Source organism: Panthera leo, chromosome A2 (assembly GCF_018350215.1).
Source record: "Panthera leo isolate Ple1 chromosome A2, P.leo_Ple1_pat1.1, whole genome shotgun sequence".
Classification (NCBI taxonomy): Eukaryota; Metazoa; Chordata; class Mammalia; order Carnivora; family Felidae; genus Panthera; species Panthera leo.
Window position 1 is genome coordinate 8,017,418 of NC_056680.1, and position 17,222 is coordinate 8,034,639.

General features: G+C 51.7%; 1 protein-coding gene across 5 annotated transcripts in view; it reads left to right on the forward strand.

The window, feature by feature from the left end:
* ILF3 (interleukin enhancer binding factor 3) overlaps positions 1–7,086 on the forward strand; it is a 32,116-nt gene extending 25,030 nt beyond the window's left edge. For all 5 annotated transcript variants that reach the window (XM_042928415.1, XM_042928419.1, XM_042928416.1 and 2 more), the window contains 3 exons: positions 1,056–1,421; positions 2,516–2,644; positions 3,263–7,086. In XM_042928415.1, the coding sequence (XP_042784349.1) occupies positions 1,056–1,421; positions 2,516–2,644; positions 3,263–3,399 (632 nt within the window). In that variant the 3' untranslated portion in view covers positions 3,400–7,086. The remainder of the gene's footprint in view (positions 1–1,055; positions 1,422–2,515; positions 2,645–3,262) is intronic.
* The last annotated feature ends 10,136 nt before the right edge of the window (positions 7,087–17,222 follow it).

Consider the following 17,222-nt stretch of genomic DNA (forward strand, 5'->3'; position numbering starts at 1 on the left):
AGGCTGTCTGTAGATGGGCAGCACCGACCAACAAAGGTGTGCCCGCAGGCACCCCTGCCCCGGGAGCCAGGAGCTCCACTGCCCCCACGTGAGCGCTGGGGATTGCCCTGCTGGGCTCAAGAGCCACCCACACGCCCCGGCCTCCCCTTCCTCCCACCGCACTTTAGGCCACCCATCCCCCATCGGCCCACCCGAGTGTCTGGTGGGGGTGGGGTGTGGACATACCTGTCTCGTGGGATCTACACCTGGTGACCAAAGGAGAGTCTTACTGTGACATTCTCAGCTTCAGGGTCTGAGAATGTGGCGGCCTCCCTGCACGCTTGTCAATCCTGCTCGGTCCGCCTGCCCCCGGCAGCTGTGCTGGGAACAAGGAGGGGCCCTCTGGGGGGGCCGTCTGAGGCTGTAGCTTGAGGCCCAGCCTGGATGTTCTGATCCTGACTTTGTAGCCAGTCTCCTTTCCCCCATGTTTGCACGAGTCACACCAGAGAGACGCCCCAGGTCATTTGGCCAAGTCTCCGTTTGTTCCTCCCAACAACCATGTCAGACTAGTTCTTCCAGGAATGAAACCAGGTTTAGGGGCCTCGTTAAATGTCTGGGGGTCACCCAGGCCTGTGACTGCAGAGCCTCTTCCCAGCACAGCGGGGGGGAGGTGGGGGTGGCCGGCTGCTTCTCTGGGGCTTTGCTTTTTTCCCTGTCACCGTTGGGGACATCTGGGTAACAGTCGTGAATGTCATCTCGCGCTCGGATCTCATCTCATTGTAATGTTGACATCCGCTGCAAAAGCTGCTGTTGGCGTGCTGTCCTGCCGCTGCTTGGCAAAGATCCATTGTTGTCATCAGCTGATGGGTGAGTGGAGCTGAAGGCTGGACCAGTCCAAACCAGGCTGCTTTAAGGACCGGAGCCACTGCTCCTCGCCCTCCCACCTCCATTCCTCTGCCCTGGCCTGGGCAGTGGGCTTGCGGGTCAGCCTTCAGGACCCACAGCCACGACCTTCCCTGTCTTTCCCCTCCCCCGGCTCCCCCATCCTCTGCCTGACCCGCTGCCTTCCTGTTTAGGTCAGTTCTACAGCAACGGAGGGCATTCTGGGAACGCCGGTGGTGGCGGCGGCGGGGGCGGTGGTGGCTCCTCTGGCTACGGCTCCTACTACCAAGGCGACAACTACAACTCACCAGTGCCCCCGAAACACGCTGGGAAGAAGCAGCCCCACGGGGGCCAGCAGAAGCCCTCGTACGGCTCAGGCTACCAGTCCCACCAAGGCCAGCAGCAGTCCTACAACCAGGGCCAGTACAGCAACTACGGCCCCCCACAGGGAAAGCAGAAGGGCTATAATCATGGACAAGGCAACTACTCCTCCTACTCAAACTCCTACAGCTCCCCCGGGGGCGGGGGCGGATCAGACTACAGCTACGAGAGCAAATTCAGTGAGTTGGCTTCCAGGGCCCCGAGGCCTGGCCGGGGTCCAGGCCAGCGGCGCATCCCGTGGAGTGGCGGAAGCTCAGCATTGCCCTGACCTCTTGCCGAGGGACTGGAAGGAAGCCGGGCGGTGCTGGCTGTCGGGTGGGCTGTAGGGAAACCCTGGAGGCAGGGTTCCCTTGGCCCAGATCCGTGCCTTTCCCTTCCCATCCATCTCCTCCTCCGAAGGCAGGCCTAGCGGAGGCTCCTATGCCAAGGAGGCCTGTGGGTTGAGGCTGGGGCACAAGGGTGGAGTCTGGGTCTGGTCCGGCTGCCGTGAAGTGACCTCCGGGGCTCGGGGGACAGTGTTGTATCAGGCCCCTGAGGGCGCGTGAGCTACTTCTCCACTCCACCTCTCCCTCCACCTCATGCACAAACCCAGCAGGCTGCAGCTGCGCTGGCGGCGGAGTAGGAAAGCGTAGATGTGCACTTGTTTCCTGTAAAGGGACGTTGGTCAGCGAGAAGGCCAGGGACCTTAAATGTGTATTTTGAGAGAGCGAGAGAGTGCGCAAGCGGGAGAGGTACAGAGCGAGAATCCCAAGCAGGCTCCATACTGTTAGCGTAGAGCTCCACGTGGGGCTTGATCTCATGAACCATGAGGTCATGACCTGAGTTGAAATCAAGAGTGGGACGCTTAACTGAGTGAGCCTCCCAGGCACCCCCCCAGGGTGGGGCAGGGACTTTAAAGAAGCTGTTCTGTGTGTGGGCGGAGGGCACTGGGTGCCTGGTGACAGGTGGGTGGGAGGAGAAGCTGCTGTGTGCTTCCCGAGGTGGGGGGAAGCTTGGGTTGGAGGAGCGGGTGGGAAGACAGCGTGGAACCGGGCCTCAGAACTTGGTGACCGGGCCGCCCCAGGGCACGGGGACCTTGCAGTGCTCCGGCCAGTCCCTAGCACTCCTCAGTTGAACTGACATGTGCCAGATTTAAGCAGCCAGGACGAGGGGGATACGCAAAGGCCCGTGGTCTCAGCCTGGGGCCTGCCCCTTCCGGGGCCACAAGGATCCCAGACCACCCCAGCTGTGTCTTCACCGAGGCCCCTTAACTGCACTGTCTTCTCTCCCCCAGACTACAGTGGTAGTGGAGGCCGGAGCGGCGGGAACAGCTACGGCTCAGGCGGGTCGTCCTACAACCCAGGGTCACACGGGGGCTACGGCGGAGGTTCTGGGGGCGGCTCCTCATACCAAGGCAAACAAGGTGGGCCTGGATCGGCAGGTGGCACAGCACGGCTCGGGGGAGGTCCGGCGGTGAGGGGTATCGTACACCCGGCGTGGGCAGGCGGGCACCGTAGGCAGGGCTGCGGCGGCACGTGCCATCTGGCTTCCGTGTGGGGTGGGGAGGGGACAAGGAGACGGAGATGTGGGCACATGGCTGCGGGCACACCTCCAGCTTCTCGGCTTTTCAGAAGCAGACATCCAGATGCCGCCCCGCTCTTAAGACGCCGGCACCTGTGTGGAAAAACGCTGACAGGGCTGAGGCCCAGTCTGGTGTGTGCCCTCCGGCCAGGGGCTTTGGGCTCGGCCTTGTGTTCAGGCAGCCCCCAGATACAGCTCCCACTGCTGCTGTCCATACGGGCCCACCCGCACCCCTGACAAACCGGGGTCCGTGGGTCCACATCACAGGGTGGTGGTGACGACCAGACCAGACAGCGCAGGAAAGGCAGTGCCTGCACACCCTCTCCCCCCGCCCCGTGGCCTCACCCGCGGACACCACGTGGGCACACGCGGCTCGGGTGTTTGTTGGCCGTGGTCCGGAGCTCTGACTGCGGGGCAAGCCCCGCGCCCCTTGGCTCTAACCCACCCCTCTCTTCCCTAGGAGGCTACTCGTCACAGTCCAACTACAACTCCCCCGGGTCCGGCCAGAATTACAGCGGCCCTCCCAGCTCCTACCAGTCCTCACAGGGCGGCTACGGCAGAAACGCAGACCACAGCATGAACTACCAGTATAGATAAAGCCCCCCGAGGGGTGAAGATTTGTACCTTCTGCACTTCCCCCTCGTCGTAAGATTCAGTTTTATGCATCACAGTTAACATGTCAGCTGGCCCCTCCAGGCCCCCTCGCCCCAACCTGTCCACATTGCTGTGTTGTGCGGTGCAGCTGGTCACTCCCGTGACCCGTCCTGTGACCCTTATTTAGCTGTGTTTGGGACTTCCGTGTCTTCGATGGTTTGTTAGTTGCCATTACAACTTTGTCTGAGTAGAGTTTGAGTTCTTACAGTTAAGTATCCCTCTGTCTATTTACAATTGGTGTTAGCGTTAACTCAGTTTGTCTTTAAATAGCTCCAGAAGGGATACATCATCTGTTAATGCTTTTGTGAAGTGAGTTAAACGAGCTTTCTGTATTTTAATGCTTTAGTGTTTCAGTTTTATAAGTGAAGATTTTATTTTAAAAACCAGTGGGAAAGAGTGGGGTTTTTTTTGTATGTCTGGATCATTCAGGCAGTACATCTGAATTAAGCTGAATGTAGACAAATAAAGAAAAAGAAAACTCTGCGCCCGTCGTAGGCCTGGGTGTCTGACCCACCAGCAGTGTGATGGGCAGGTTCCCCCACTGTTCCCAGCATGGGAATGCGGGGCGGGGGTGGCAGGACAGTCCCTCGTCACCCAAGGGTCCAGTTCCAGGCCTCTCGATGCCTTCACTCCAAGGTTGGCCAGGGCCAGCAACCCGGTCACACGGGATCTTGTTTTGTCAGTGTCCCGGGGGGCTCCAGGTGGTCTGCAGAGTGGCCTACGCTCCTGTTAGGGGTTTGCTCCCACAAGTCAGATGCCTGCTTTCTTGCCCCGCGAATTCTGGCGTAGCTTTAAGTACAGTTTCATGTCACTGCGGAGCGGAACCTACGTAGGTTTGGTACGTGTAACCCAACTTGCAAAAGGCCAGTTGAATCTGGCTAAAGCACCCCAAGATCTGGGAAGCCCAGCCTGGAACCTTCTCTGTCTGGATGGTGTGGTTTTGTGTCCCCAACAGATGCAGCCTCGTGGTGCTGCCCCCCGCCCAGAGGTTCCGAGTGTGTTTCTAACGGGTTTCCCTGGAGTGGTGCAGTGGTGCGTCTCAATCACAGGCAGTTTTGCACTGGGGGATGTTTGTCACCTAGTGGGCGGGGGCCAAGGATGCTACTGACCACTCTGCTTAAGGGTCAGCCACGTGGAGGTGGAGAAACCTGCCCTGAGAGCAGCCCTTCCCCACTCTGGCCCTGCCCCAGGGGGTGGGCGGGGGCGGCGCTGTCCTTGCCTTTGCCCAGGCTTCGACTCTGTCTGGGAAGAGCCTCTCCAGTGAGTCTGGGCTGCACGTCTGCAGGGACCCTTCTCCTCTTCCCATCTCTCTGCTATCCCTCAGACCAGGCATCATTCGAATTCTGAACTGCAGGCAGTCCTTGGCCTCCTGTGCTTGATGAACCATAGCCCTGGGGAGAAGAGCAAACCATTCTCGATTCAGAACTCCTCAGCTGAGGCAGAAAATCCAGTGTGCCTTCAAAGGATGAAGATTCGCCTTGGAGAGGTGGAAGAAAGGTGTTGTGCACTTAAAAAGAAAAAAAATATGGGAAGAATTTGGCCTTCTGCTGGAGCAGAGGAGGACCCAGATACCAGTGGTCCAGCGTGGGGAGAGGGAGGGATGGTGTGATGCCCACCCAAGAGGCAGTCCACAGTGCAAGCACCAAGGTGGCCTGCAGTACACTGGATGTGTGTGTGCATGTGCACTAATAGAGACGAGAGACAGGCCTTAGGGATGGGTCCCAACCCAGACTTCGATGGGATATGATATGTCCATGACCCATCTCTCCTGGACACCTCCAGGGGCTGGGAAAAGGAGATCATTGGGACCCTGTGTTGAAATGAGAAGATCCAGGCTGTGGGTGGAGACCTAGGACCTAGGACCTGCACCACTCCGGAACCCACGGGGAAGAATGTCCCCCCGCCCCACCTCCAGATGCCTTCAAGCTATGGGCCTGTATTCTCAGCTCAGGTTTCCTCGCCATCAGTTTCCCAAGCAGTGACCACCACCACGTTGAAGTTTCTGAATGTAGACCCTTCACAAGGGTAAGAATCTCGAAGGCATTGGAGAAAACTCCCAGGCCACCTTGATGTGGAGACCTCAGGGAGCTGTTACTTGGTGCCATGTTCTTCTTGTGAAAAACGGCAGATCTCCAGGTTGCTGGTCGCTGAGGGATGCTCGTCTGAGTCCCTGGGCCTGGCCTGAGTGCTCCCAAAGCCAGGACAAGTGTTACTGATCTGAGAGACTTTCGTTGCCAAGAAGAAAGCAGTATCTGAGAAGCAGGATCTTTCCTTGTTTCATCTAGCTTCTGGTGACTTCTGGGCATTCCTTGGCTTGTGACTGCATTCCTCCAGTCTCTGCCTCCACCTTCACATGACCTCCCTGAGAGCCTCTTAGGTCTCAGATCTCCTTCTTACAAGGACACCAATCATTGGATTTCAGGTCCACCCTAATCGTGGGTGAGCACATCCCAAGATCTTTCACATTCATAGGTATTGGCACTTAGGAGTTGGACGTATGTTTTTGGGAGAACAGTATTCAACAGCCTGCAAAAGCGTTGGGTGAAGACTTCATCCCATGCTGCTGGAACAGCCCTGGGAGTTTGTTGACCACAGCCAGGATCGCCACGGTCAGCATGGCCAGTGCCTGTCCTGAAGCGACAGCTCATGAGCACACGTGCCTTGGCATCCCAACTGCTTGGGGACTTCATTGGTGCTAATGGCATTGTGGTGCAGCCGATCAGGAACAGTATCTCAGCCCTCAGGACTGCCACCCCAGGGAGCTGGGTTCAGGAAGGTGTGGCTGACACCATGAGCATGGAGAAGACCTGGGTGCTGGCCTGTCCCCCATTGAAAGCTGATCGAATCCTTTCCAGCCTGCTGCCCTCCAAGCCCAGGAAGCCAGCCTGGACGAGGTTCTCAGATGCTTCTCTGGGTCCTCCTCAGCCAGGGACACGGTAGGCAACAGAGAGATGCTTCGGTCCGCATGCTGCCAGAGAGGATGGTGACACGCGTCTTTCAGTCACCAGTGGAGGTCACCAGGAGCATCAGCAGGAAGAGCCAGTGGGCCCACAAGCTTAGCAAGTTGATCAGGATAGGGTTATTTGGTGGATAGACCATGAGTGTCAGGGACCTGGGACTGGACACCGCCCCAGAGGGCTCAGGATGCTTTTGGAGGGAGGAAAGGAGAAAGACCTCTACTGAGGGAACAGCTGGCCGTGTGTGGTGGGCTGAGGTGACGTCACGGGGCAGAGCTTTGCAGGGATTTTCAGATGATCCCACGGGGAGGTGTGGGGTGGTTGAGACCTAGGACCAAAGGGGCCCTCTAAGCAGTAGTGGGACACATCCAGTATTTCCACCTTTCTGCATTGAGCAGAATCACTAGGGTCCTGGTTGTCCCTCTGGAGTGGGGTCCAGTCTCACCTGGAAGTCAACACCCAGCTGCCTCCACTCTGGCAGGGAAACATGCACTGTTCTCTGACCACTGACCATTCTTGTGTGGTCAGCATGGCCTGTTCCGTCCCACACTGTCTGTGCCCTTTGCAGGCCTCTCCTGAGACTTCTGGACACAATCTTGGGCCACCCACCAGCAAGCCTTGGCCTGGATGCTCATTCTAACCCATCCCAGAATAAACAAACTTCATGTGTTCATTGTTGCATTCACTGCACATGTATTTATTGGGTATTGCTTATGTATGGGTCCGGTAATGGGTGCTGAGAATATAGCAGAGTTGCTTGGATATCAGTCCTTTGCAAGGTGCTGGGAATATGAACCTGGACCCTGCTCTCCTGTGGCTCCTGGTACCAAGAGGGCCCTGTCCTAGCTGGTGCAGGGAGTGCTGGGAAAGACCTGTGTTTTGAGACAGGACAGTTAAATGGAACCAGGTATATTAGGGCGGGTGAGCACAGTTTATGCCATGCAGAGGAACACCGTGCACAGAAGTTCAGCTGGGTGGTGAGAGAGGACTTCAGAGAGCTGAAGTCAGGTGAGCGAAGCATTCTTGTTGCAAGATGGGAAGTGTGGGGTTGCAAGATGGAGATGTCAGCGGGGGGCAACCAGTACAAGGCCTCGACAGCCAAGCAGTGGAATTCAGACCTTTATCCTGAGGGCAGTGGGGAACCATGCATGGAAAGATTCTGAGCTGGGAAGAACCCAGGCTCAGTCATGCTTCAGAACAGCCCTTTGTTGGGCAAAGAACAGGTGTGTGGGAGAGGTGAGAATGGAGGTCAGGTAACCAGCAAAGAGGCTTGATTGAATTCTGGGACGTCGGGGCTGAGGTTCAGGGTGGTTTAGGTGATAGAGTCTATTGGACTAGGTGAGGAAAGCTCTCTAGACCCGCAAGGGGTAATGACTGCAAGTTCCAGACAGAGCAGACTGGCCCAGAGAGGGGCATTGCGTTGCCTCGGGCCACAGGAAGTCGAGGGTCCCTACTCTGTTACCGTTACTGGGAGACAAACAGAAAAGTCTAAGGTGCCACCATGGAAGTCGTTCTCTGGGGGTCGTACGTCCTGGACCCATGCCCTTCCCAGCATTTCCCAAGAAGCTGGCAGCTAAGCTTAGCCTACTTGGCACCGGGCTGTCGCAGTGAGAATGTCATGGAAAGATAGCCATCATCCCTGGCTGGATAAACCAGAGAAAACAAACTCTGTCCTCCTAGGACAACCACCAACACCAGGCTCCAAGTAGCCTATTTCAACGACAGAGGTATTCAACCCCCCCCCTTACTCCTCTTTCCAGAGGCTCTGCATTCCCCACTCTGTGCCCCAAAATCTCACGACTCCTGCTCTTCAGGGTCCCAAGACTTAAGTAACCACTGTTTGAGGTTTTGGGGGGGGCGTGTTTTAAGAAGCCTTCACGCCTTCTGCGGAGCCAAAGTTGGGGGCTTGAACCCACTAGCCTGAGATCCAGACCTGAGGTGAGATCAAGAGTAGGGCGCTTAACCGACTTGAGCCACCGAGGCGCTCCTCAGTACCAGCTTCTTAAGGCCAACTACCTAATTCCCGTTTTTGGAGGCTCCCTTGGGCAGCTGTGGCGATCCCAGGAAAGGGGAAGTTAGATCTGCTGAGAACCCCCGCCAGCCAGGTCTCGAACCTGGGCAAGGGGCGCAGAAGCCGGCCCACTCTGGCCCCCGCGAGCACGTCCTTTACCAAACCGCTTATTTGCCCTTAGGTCCGCCGGGTGCACACCGCTCGCCCCTCTTATGCCCATTCAATAGGCCCCGTTTGGAACAAAAAGTATTATACAGTCTGCAGTCACCGCCCTAAGACACCGCGCCCTTGTGAGGGAGACCGCAAACTTCCAGTTGGACGCTGTTGCAGGCTCGGCCCATGACTACGCCCCAGAGGTGTCTCCCGCCGGGCGCTCGCAGCTAGAGACTGGAAAAAGGACGCTTTCCCAAAGCTCCGCCCTGAGCGCCCGCCGTAGCTTCCCTGGTATCCCGGCAACGCGCGTGGCGCTGTCCAGCGTTCTGAAGCCGCGCTCCCAGCGCCTCTCAAATAGTGGCGGCCTTCTGGCGCCCCCCAGTCTTCCTTGCTGAGCCGCGCTGAAACCTGTAAGCAGATGTAAATAAATCTAAGCAGCGCCCACCTCCACACCCCAGTTTACCTCTTGGTAATAGAGCTTGCTTCACTCCACCCTCCGCCGAAAAAGCCCACCCTCCCATCTACCTCAGAGGAAAGCTAATTGCAAACCAGAGGCCTTGCAGAACCTGGAGCTGTGACCCTCTCACCTTCATCTCCCTCCAGCCACCCTCACTCCCTCCAGCCACACTGACCTCACCGCTGCACTGCAAACAATCCAGACACATTCCCCCACCTCAGGGCCTTTGCCCTCACTGTTCCCACTGCCTGAAATGCTCTGAGACTTTTTCTTTTCTTCTTCTTCTTTTTTTTTTTTTTTTTTTTTTTAGATTTTAAGTAATTTCTACACCCAACGTGGGACTTGAAATCACAACCCCGAGATCAAGAGCACTCTCCACCAACTGAGCCAGCAGGCGCCCCTCATGATCTTTTCATGGCTCCTCCCTCCTCTCCAGGCATTAACTCACATCTCACTCAGTGATTCTGGTCCTGACCAGGCTACTTAAAATAGTCACCTCCCAGGAGCTCCTGGCTGGTTGAGTCAGTAGAACATATGACTTTTGATCTTGGGATCTTGAGTTTGAGCCCCACATTAGGCACAGAGATGACTCATAAAAAAAAAAAAAAAATAGTCACCTCCCAACCCTTTCCTCCTCTTCTCTATTTCCTAGCACTTATCACCATCTGAGATACATCTTTTACTTATTTTTCTTGTTTGCATATCCGGGGCATGGATTTTTGTCTCCTAGTTCACTGTTGTGTTGGCCAGCAGTAAAAACAGAGTCTGACACAGAGTGGACACTTCATAATGTTTATTACATGTATATTCATGTGTGTATTTGAGCACTTAACAGTGTGCTGGCCCCTGTATCCCATCATAATGGCCCTCTGTCCCAATTTAAAAAGGAAGAAAGTGATGCTTAGAGAGTGGCATCACCTTACCAAAGCCACCTGACTAATGAGTGGGGATGCCTGAATCCCCCCTCCAAGATTCCTATTTGTAACCTTTCCCCCCCTGCTCTATGCTCCAATCCCTAATACTGCCTTCTCCTTCAGGAAGAGAGGCTGTCTAAGAGGGTGGCTTTACAGAGCTCAGACAAAACTACCGTTTCAATTCCTGTTCCTTGATTACTACTCATGTGACCATGAGCAAGTCAGTAAATGTCTCTGCCTCGGTTTCTTCATTCATAAAATGGGAATGATAATGGTACCCACCTCACCGCACTGTGAGAAGTGATGACATTATGGGGCTTACCAGAAAACTGGCACCCATGAGAACCTTCTCCAACGGTGTTGACAGTGTTGGCTCTTAAAAAATCATCATCATATTATTATTATTTGAGGGAACTAAAAAAAAATAATTAAAACAAAGATCAGGAGGATGGCTCTTTCCCTTAGTGGCAGCGGTGCCTCGTGCTGCCAGAGTTATTGGCAACTCAATTGCCCGTGTTCTCGCCATCATCAGCCAGACTCAGGAAGAGAACCTCAGGGAATTCTACAAGGGTAAGAAGCACAAGCCCCTGGGTCTGGGGCCCCAGAAGACACATGACATCACACCCGAAGACCAGGAAGCAGCAGAAGGAGCAGCTGTACCCACGGCAGAAGTACGCGGTCAGGGCCTGAGCACTGGATTCTCCTGACGAGGGGGCAGGTGGAATTGTGTCAGAAAAACTGTAGGGGAACGGGCACGCCCAGGTACTGCCTGCTGGTGCAGGAGCACATGTCACAAGCCTACGGAGGGCATCTGGTAGGATCTTATACTCTTCGGCCCCGTCATCTGGATGCTGGAAATTCTTCCCGAAGTTGTACCCGCTGCCACGTGAAATGACTTAAATGCAAGATTATTTGTTGCCGCCTTGTTTGTAGAAGCAGGAGATTACTCATCACTCAAGTGAGAAGAAACAGGAGACTCCATAAGACGTTGGTGGTCGGTCATGATCTTGCGGTATGTGAGTTCGAGCCCCGCGTCGGGCTCTGTGCTGTTAGGGCAGACCCCACTTTGGATCCTCTGTCTCCCTCTCTCTCTGCCCCTCCCCCACTCTTTCTCTCAAAAATAAATAAACATTAAAAAAAGGGGGGGGGGGCACCTGGGTGGCTCAGTCGGGTAAGCTCCAACTTCGGCTCAGGCCATGATCTCGTGGTTCGTGAGTTCAAGCCCGCATTGGGCTCTGTGCTGACAGCTCAGAGCCTGGAGCCTACTTTGGATTCTCTCTCTCTCTCTGTCTCTCTCTGCCCTCCCCCACTTACGCTCTGTGTGTCTCTCTCTCAAGAATAAACATTTTAAAAAGTTAAAAAAAAAAAAAAAAAAGAACAAGGAGAATATGTACTGACATGGGATGGCCTCCAGGGTGTAGACGAAAAGCAAGGTGCCTCCCCCAAGTGTAACTACCAAGGGTCTCCTTTCATGTAAAAAGGGATAAATATATGCATTTAACTTTATTTTTTAAAATAGCGTATTTATGTTCTTAAGTAGGCACCACACCCAACGCGAGGCTCAAACTCTTGACCCCAAGATCAAAAGTCTCATGCTCCAGCAACTGAGCCAGCTAGGCGCCCTACCAGTATTTAACTTTATATATGCTTCAGTTTGCAGGAAGAAACACTAAAAGGATACAAGGATCTGATAAAGCCTTTTTATGCTTTCTGAAAAAAAAAATTTAAGTTTATGTATTTACTTTGAGACAGAGAGAGCGTGAGGAGGGGAGAGGCATAGAATCCCAAGCACAGAGATCATGACCTGAGTTGAAATCAAGTGTCAGATGCTTAACCGACTGAGCCACCTGGGGGCCCCACATTCTGAAATTTAAAAAAAAAATTTTTTTTATTTATTTTTGAGAGCGAGAGAGACAGAGCATGAGCGGGAGAGGGGCAGAGAGAGAGGGAGACACAGAATCTGAAGCAGGCTCCAGACTCTGAGCTGTCAGCACAGAGCCCGATATGGGGCTCAAACTCATGAAGGGTGAGATCATGACCTGAGCCAAAGTCAGATGCTTAACCGACTGAGCCACCCACAGCAGGGCCATGTATAACAGCAAAAACACAGGGTGCCTGGGTGTCTCAGTCGATTAAGCGTCTGACTCTTGATTTCAACTCAGGTCATGATCTCACTGTTTGAAGTTCGAGCCCCGTGTCAGGCTCTGCACTGACAGCGTGCAGCTTGCTTGGGATTCTCTCTCCGTCTGTCTCTTCCCCTACCCAGCTTGCACACTTTCTCTCTCTCTCTCTCTCTCTCTCAAAATAAATAAAACTTTAAAAAAGTGTTGAAGTATTAAAGCTTCTAGAAGATTAAGAAAAAAAACCCTCCATTAGTATATCTAAGTGAATCAATGAAAACAACAGCAACAGTAAGAAAACACATATCTGCTAATATATGCTGATAAATGTGAGTATAGACAAGAATGAATAAATACCAAACGTTACTTAATATTAAGGGGTAAGAACTGTTTTGACAGGGGACAGGAGTGGGAAACGTAGTAATTCACGGTACACATTTTATCCATATTTTTTAAACTATGTGGTTATATATTATCTATTTTATTTAGTTATTAATTATTCTTTTAAAGTAATCTCTACACCCAATCTCTGTCGTTTTTTTAAATTTTTTTTTTTTTACGTTTATTTTTGAGACAGAGAGAGACAGAGCATGAACGGGGGTGGGGCAGACAGAGAGGGAGACACAGAATCGGAAGCAGGCTCCAGGCTCTGAGCCATCAGCCCAGAGCCCGACGCGGGGCTCGAACTCACGGTCTGTGAGATCATGACCTGAGCTGAAGTCAGACGCTTAACCGACTGAGCCACCCAGGCGCCCCAACCCAATCTCTGTCTTGAACCCATGACCCCAAGATCAAGAGTCGCATGCTCTACCAACTAAGCCAAACAGGTGCCCCATTATTATCTATTTTAAAACTTTAAATAAGCTTATTTAATTAAAATTGAATCATGGGGCACCTTGGTGGCCTAGTGGGTTGAACCTCTTGATCTCGGCTCAGGTCATGATCCCAGGGTCGTAGGATCAAGCCCTGCATCGGGCTCCACACTGAGCATGGGGCCTGATAAGATTGTCTCTCTCTCCCTGTGCCCCTCTCCTCTGATCGTGCGCTCTCCCACTCTCTTGCTTTTTAAAATAAATGTAAAAAAATATATTATATATATATGTATATATATTATATATATATGTTTGAATCATAAGTAAGGCTTATTACATGCCTCTGTTTTCTAAATTTTTGTTACATTTAATGTGTTTTTGTGTGTGTGTACATATGTTTTCATTTTTTTTTTTTATTTTTTTTAACGTTTTCATTTCTTTTTGAGACAGAGAGAGACAGAGCATGAACGGGGGAGGGGCAGAGAGAGAGGGAGACACAGAATCGGAAGCAGGCTCCAGGCTCTGAGCCATCAGCCCAGAGCCCGACGCGGGGCTCGAACTCACGGTCCGCAAGATCGTGACCTGAGCCGAAGTCGGACGTTTAACCGACTGAGCCACCCAGGCGCCCCTGTTTTCATTTTTTATATAAATGTTTTACTGTGGAAAATATAGAAAATTTACCATTTTAAGCTTTTTTCACATTGGCTAAGAGATTTCCTCCCCCCATTTTATTGAGATATAATTGACACATACATTGTATTAGTTTTATTTATTTATTTACTTATTTATTTTAAGTAAACTCTGTGCCAACGTGAGCCTCAAACTCATGACCCTGAGATCCAAAGTCTCTCATTCTGACTGAGCTAGCCGGGTGCCCCCATATTCGTTTTAAGTGTACAGAATAATGATTTGATGTATGTAATATTTCAAATGTATTTAATATTTAGGGACGCCTGGTGGCTCAGTAGGTTAAGCATCTAACCGGCTCAGGTCATGATCTTACGGTTTGTGGGTTTGAGTCCACGTCAGGCTCTGTGCTGGAACCTGCTTTGGATCCTGTGTCTCCCTCTCTCTCTGCCCCTCCCCCTGCTCACACTCTGTCTCCCTCAAGAATAAATAAACATTAAAAATATATTTAATATTTGAATGGGAAATGCAAAGATCCAGAACTATTAAAAGGGAATTTTTTCTGCATGTTAGTAGGACGATCTTCCCAGATCCCCTCCCCAGTGAAAACTGGGGGAAAGTATTAAAATAACAACCATTTAAAGTCTCTGGAAGGGGTTCTAAAGGCATACAGTAAATGAGGAATCAACTATTCAAGAAAATCTATGAGAAAAGTCAGTTACAATAGTGAGCGTTTCCAGTATTTGATATCTTCTACCCTCCTGCCTTCTACCAGTTCAGTGAGATGGCAACTCCACTCCATACTGGTGCAACCGGGCACATGGGGTTTGCTCACACTTAGCCCCCAGCTGGGGGAATCTCTTCTCACCAGGGGCAACACCCCAGAATTTCCTATCCTGCTCTCGGCTGCCTGTGTTAGGCTGTTTGAGGCAAGTGCAGCTCTTCCAAGAGAGGATAAGAGAACTTCCAAAATTATGGGCAGACTCCAATGACCAGAGCCAAGAATGTCAAGGATTCTCAAATGGGATAAACGAAAAGAAATCCACACTGAGGGGCGCCTGAGTGGCTTCAGTCAGTTAAGCATCCGGCTTCAGCTCAGGTTATGATCTCACGGTTTGTGAGTTCGAGCCCCGAGGTGGGCTCTGTGCGGACAGTGCAGAACCTGCTTGGGATTCTCTCTCTCTCTTCCCCACTTGTGCACTCTCTCTCTCAAAATAAATAAAGAAAAAAGAAAAAGAAAAAAAGAAATCCCCAAAGAAACCAGAAAGACAGAAACAGGTCACAGGAAAGAGTATTTTGATTGAGATCCTAGTGGGTTTTGTTTGTTTGTTTGTGATTTTTTGTTGTTGTTTTAGAATTTTAAACATACCTTTTAATTTGGTACTGGGGCTAAGACGTAGGCAGAGTGCTAGAGAAGTGTCTGGGATTAGAAGAATATAACAAGGTAGGGTTAAGTCAATTGGTTGGGTGAGGGGAGGCAGCTACCTGCTCCAGAGGGGCAGCTTCAAAGTATCCATCCAGGGGCGCCTGGGGGGCTCAGTCCGTGGAGCATCTGACTTCAACTCAGGTCATGATCTCCAGGTTTGTGAGTTCGAGCCCCACGTCCATCAGGCTCTGTGCTGTGAGCCTGTGAGCACAGAACCCGCTTTGGATCCTCTGTCTCCCTCTCTCTGCCCCTCCCCCTGCTTGTACTCTCCCCAAAATAAATAAATCTTTTTTTTTTTTTTTTTTTTAATTTTTTTTTTTCAACGTTTTTTTTTTTTTATTTATTTGTGGGACAGAGAGAGACAGAGCATGAACGGGGGAGGGACAGAGAGAGAGGGAGACACAGAATCGGAAACAGGCTCCAGGCTCTGAGCCATCAGCCCAGAGCCTGACGCGGGGCTCGAACTCACGGACCGTGAGATCGTGACCTGGCTGAAGTCGGACGCTTAACCGACTGCGCCACCCAGGCGCCCCTAAATAAATCTTTTTTAAAAACGTGTCCATCCATTATGGCTTCCACCTGTCCCTCTTCATAGTCCAAGACCTGAAACATCCTGCAGCGTGCTGCTCCCCGGGTCATCACTGAAAGCACTCAGCCTGACTGCGGACGGAATACGCACAGGATTCGCTTACTGAAGACCACGCCTGGATCCAGCTCATAGCTTACACCCGACGATGGCTTGGTCACCTCTGCCACCACCACGTCTGCCTGCTGCAGCCAGGCTACCTCCCGCTCACGGAGGAGTCTGTCAGTCTCACCCCCAGCAGCCTCTTCCCCATGCTTGCCCAGCTTGGTAGCCACCGGGTGCTCCGTGAGTACCTCCCAGAAGGGCCAAAGCTGGGTACGATCTGCTGGTACAGCACCCAGCGCCCAGTCCTTGCCGCTGCAGGGGACACTCACGCAGAAGTACAGGGCATGGTGGCCTGGCTGGTCCAGCTCCCTGTGCCTCTGTGTCCCTGAGCTCCCGAACTCCGGCTACCGCCTCCGCCCAAGATCCGACTTCTTAACAGTGAGAATGGAAGCTACAAGCCGAGCATGTTCAGCGGGCTAAGAGAAAATAATTGTCAACCTATAATTATATACCCAGTGAGACTATCTTCCAAGAACCTGGGCAGGGCGCTTGGCTGGCTCAGTCATTAGAGCTTACAACTCTTGATCTCAGGGTCCTGAGTTGGAGCCCCCTGTTGGGCATAGAGGTTTTTTTTTTTAAGCCCATTTATTCATTTGGAGAGAGAAAGAGAGAGTGTCTGTGTGGGGGTGGGGAGAGGCAAGAGAGAATTTCAAGCGGGCTCCGCACCGTCAGCGCAGAGCCCAACGCCGGGCTTATACCCACAATCGTGAGATCATGACCTGCGCTGAAGCCAAGAGTCAGCTGCTTAACCGACTGAGCCACCCAGGCGCCCCACAGAGTTTACTTTAAATATTAAAAAAAAAAACACAAAAAAACCCAAACCTTTAAATCAGTAGCTACAAATATTTCTTCACAGAAAACAGCATAGCCAGATGGGGTTACAAGTGAGGTCAATAAAATATCCCAGAAACAGATAATACCAATCTTGCACAACTTCGTCCAGCACATAGATATTTGAACACCGAACTCAGGCAGATACAGTACAAGAAAGGAAAACTCTAAACCAATATATTTTATAACAGAGCTATGATGCAGGAATTTTAAATAAAATACTCATTAAAATTAATGTAAAATGCCATAACATGTAAAAAAGATACCATGACCAAAGTGGGCTTATCTCAGGAATAGAACTAAATTTAGTAGTAAATAAAAAAATAAATTTACATCACTGGGCACTTTAAATGAGACGAATAATATGGTCATTTCAGATACTGAAAAAGCATACAATGAACATTTATTTATGATAAAAATCTGTTAGTGGGCCAAGAATTGAAAAGACCTTTTTTTTTTTTCATTTTTAAAGTGTTTATTTTTGAGAGAGAGAGACACACACAGCATGAATGGGGGAGGGGTAGAGAAAGAGAGAGGGAGACAGAATCCCAAGCAGGCTCCAGGCCCTGAACTGTCAGCACAGAGCTTGGCGTGGGGCTCGAACTCACAAACCATGAGATCGTGACCTGAGCCGAAGCTGGATGCTTAACCGACTGAGCCACCCAGGCGTTCCTGAAAGGACATTTCTTTACTTGGTATGGTGCATCTTCCAAAAACTTACTGTAGACATCATACATAAGGGTGAAATGTTGAAAGCATTTTCTTTA